This window comes from Montipora foliosa, chromosome 11 (genome assembly GCF_036669935.1).
Source record: "Montipora foliosa isolate CH-2021 chromosome 11, ASM3666993v2, whole genome shotgun sequence".
In the NCBI taxonomy this organism is placed as follows: Eukaryota; Metazoa; Cnidaria; class Anthozoa; order Scleractinia; family Acroporidae; genus Montipora; species Montipora foliosa.
In genome coordinates this window covers 24,092,354-24,094,853 of record NC_090879.1, presented here as the reverse complement: position 1 = coordinate 24,094,853, position 2,500 = coordinate 24,092,354, and the positions used below count along the sequence as shown (strand labels likewise).

The 2,500-nt window shown below is 41.5% G+C and overlaps 1 protein-coding gene across 1 annotated transcript in view; it reads left to right on the top strand.

Moving 5' to 3' along the window:
* LOC137975806 (uncharacterized) overlaps positions 1-2,500 on the top strand; it is a 17,313-nt gene that overhangs the window by 94 nt on the left and 14,719 nt on the right. Inside the window, exon 1 of the mRNA XM_068823000.1 lies at positions 1-308. This exon is cut by the window's left edge and continues 94 nt beyond it. Within this exon, the coding sequence (XP_068679101.1) occupies positions 1-308 (308 nt within the window). The remainder of the gene's footprint in view (positions 309-2,500) is intronic.

The following is a 2,500-nucleotide window of genomic DNA, read 5'->3' as shown; positions in this document are numbered from 1 at the left end:
ATGTGTAGCAATTATTTTCTCTTGATACTAGGCTTGATTATTGTTTTAATTGGAGTACTGGTAGTCATCATAGGCTCTGTTCGTCTTCATAATGCCGACAAAAACTGCAGCGAGTCCCCTACGCTGGCGAAGAACACTGTATCGAAGTTAACAAGAACACCGTGTGATTTCTCCAGCGAAGCTATTCGCGTTGGTTTGCCCGCGTTGCTGGAAGAAGTCCAAGAAGCTTATTTTGAACACCATCCTTACAACGTTGCATGGAGGCCAAATCTGAGAGGAGCTGAAATTGAGGAATATGTCAAATACAGGTGTGAGGTCTATGTGGCAAAATTATGTGAGGTCAATGGTTATTTGTGTGCTGTTTATCTTTTTTTTAGCAGTCGAAATCTGATCGGGTTAAAAAAGTTTTTTTTAAGAGTCGCAAGAGAGGGTGATCTTGAAAGTTGTCGACTTTAAAGTCAGTTTTGCGTGTTGTGTATTAAGGGATTTTTAAAAGGAGTCGATCAGTGAATAACTGATATAATGATATTGCATGTGAAGGAATCTCCTCGATTTTCCGGCTTCGTCTCGTTTAAATCCTATTAGCCTTTGGTCACAATATTTTATCAGAGTCTTTTTGTTAAAGGATTTCAGGGGATTTTCACACACCGGAACGGGCAAGATAAGGCGTAGTTTCACCATTAAACAATCCATTTTTTTTTCACGTTCGACTGAACAAAAGTAGTTTCCCTTCTGTCATCGTTATGCTGTTCTGCACAAAATTCGTTTTTTACGTCAGGAAACGTGTTTCCTTTCTTGATGACAGTTTTGATGACGTTGGTTAGACGATTAATCAGTCAATATATCTATTCCCTGCTTCAGTGACATATGTCGGTATGGCATTTTTATTTCACGCAGATCAGCATAATTGTTGCTAAGGGTTTTAACTATCGGAGTGGGAAAAGATAAATTTCAGTATGTGGAAAAAATGCGGAATGAAAAGAAAATGCGTTGAAATGCAGATCGCCTTTTTGGTGCACTTTGTTAGAATTTCAATCTTCATTACAAAGAGACCCGCGCGCGGCAATTTGTTAACTTTGGAAATGTTATACCGGCGATCTCTAAGAAAGCCAAACAGCTTTTATTCCGGAAATCTAACCCAGATTACGCAATGAATCTCTCTGTTTTTTTTCCTATTTCTACAAGGTCATCACGGTTAAATCGAAAAAAACAAATTATGGTTAACAGCACTGCTTGAGAACCAACGTCTTCACGGCATATGTATGTTTTGCCACCAACATGAAAGCTTTGTAGACCGCAGATGCCAGCAGCTCAGATAACCAGTCAGTTATTAAAAAAATGGTGTCACACAGACAGAGCAGATCAGTTTTGAGTGGTTTGTCATCGTTATTGAAGCGACAATCGGTGAATAACGGGAGTTTAACAAACGACCCACCGCCACGGCAACGTTGGCAACGCTACGACTGAAACAAATTAAAAATATCATTCGTTAAAAGAGAAAAATAATCGTGCTGCACGTGTGGCACGCATTTTTTTGTACATGTTCTTTTTTGCTGCTTGTCTTTTGAAGGGACACACGAGGTGTCCCTACTACGATAGGTCTTTGTATCGGGCAAATTTCTGGCTTTCCGCGAGTTTCTGGTCTACTTCAACAGCTTAAAGGTTGTCTTCTCCGTCCGCCATTTTTTTTTTTTTTAATTTGCCGCGTAGCCGCGCTTCGCTGGCATCCAAATCACAAGCGTTGAATTCAAACTTGTTACGAGGCAAGTTGTAGCTTCAGTGGTTACACGAGCAACAAAACTAAAATTTGTTACAGAAAGTAGAACTCGAGTTTACTTTTCGCGTCACGTTGCCTCAACTTACATCACCATATTTTGCTGCGAGACAAGTTGGTCACGCACGCGGTAATACGCGCAACAAAGGGTTTCAATGCAACAATAGGGCCGTTTATACGAGAGAAAATAAGCCGCGGCTAACTCTGGCTGCGGCTTACGTAAGCTGTGAACACCCCGTATAAATGGTACAAAATCCACGTTCACGGCTTTCTCAAGCCGCGGCTTATCCTAGCCTGGGAGTTTATACTCGTATAAATAGTTCCTTTCGCGGCTTACGTAAGCCGCGGCCAGAGTTAGCCGCGGCTTATTTTCTCTCGTATAAACGGCCCTAACGTTGCGAGACAATTTGAAGGAAAATGCTGCCCGTACTACCGGACCTTAACGACGACGTGAAATCACCAAATTTTCGGTTATGATGCCAAAGTGTGAGCATGCAACAAAGAATCTTTCATTCACCATTTTCAGTCTGAAACCGCCCGTACCAATTTATTTCTAGGATACGTCGCCCACATCGTGCGACGTGAACGAGATGGAATAATCGCGAAAGACTTATACTGGAGAACACGGCGTTCACGTCGCATTTTTATTGTCATGTCGAGGCGTTCAGTGAGCTACGTACAAAAAATACAAAATAGAGGCATAGGTGGGAAAGACTTTTATTTCTT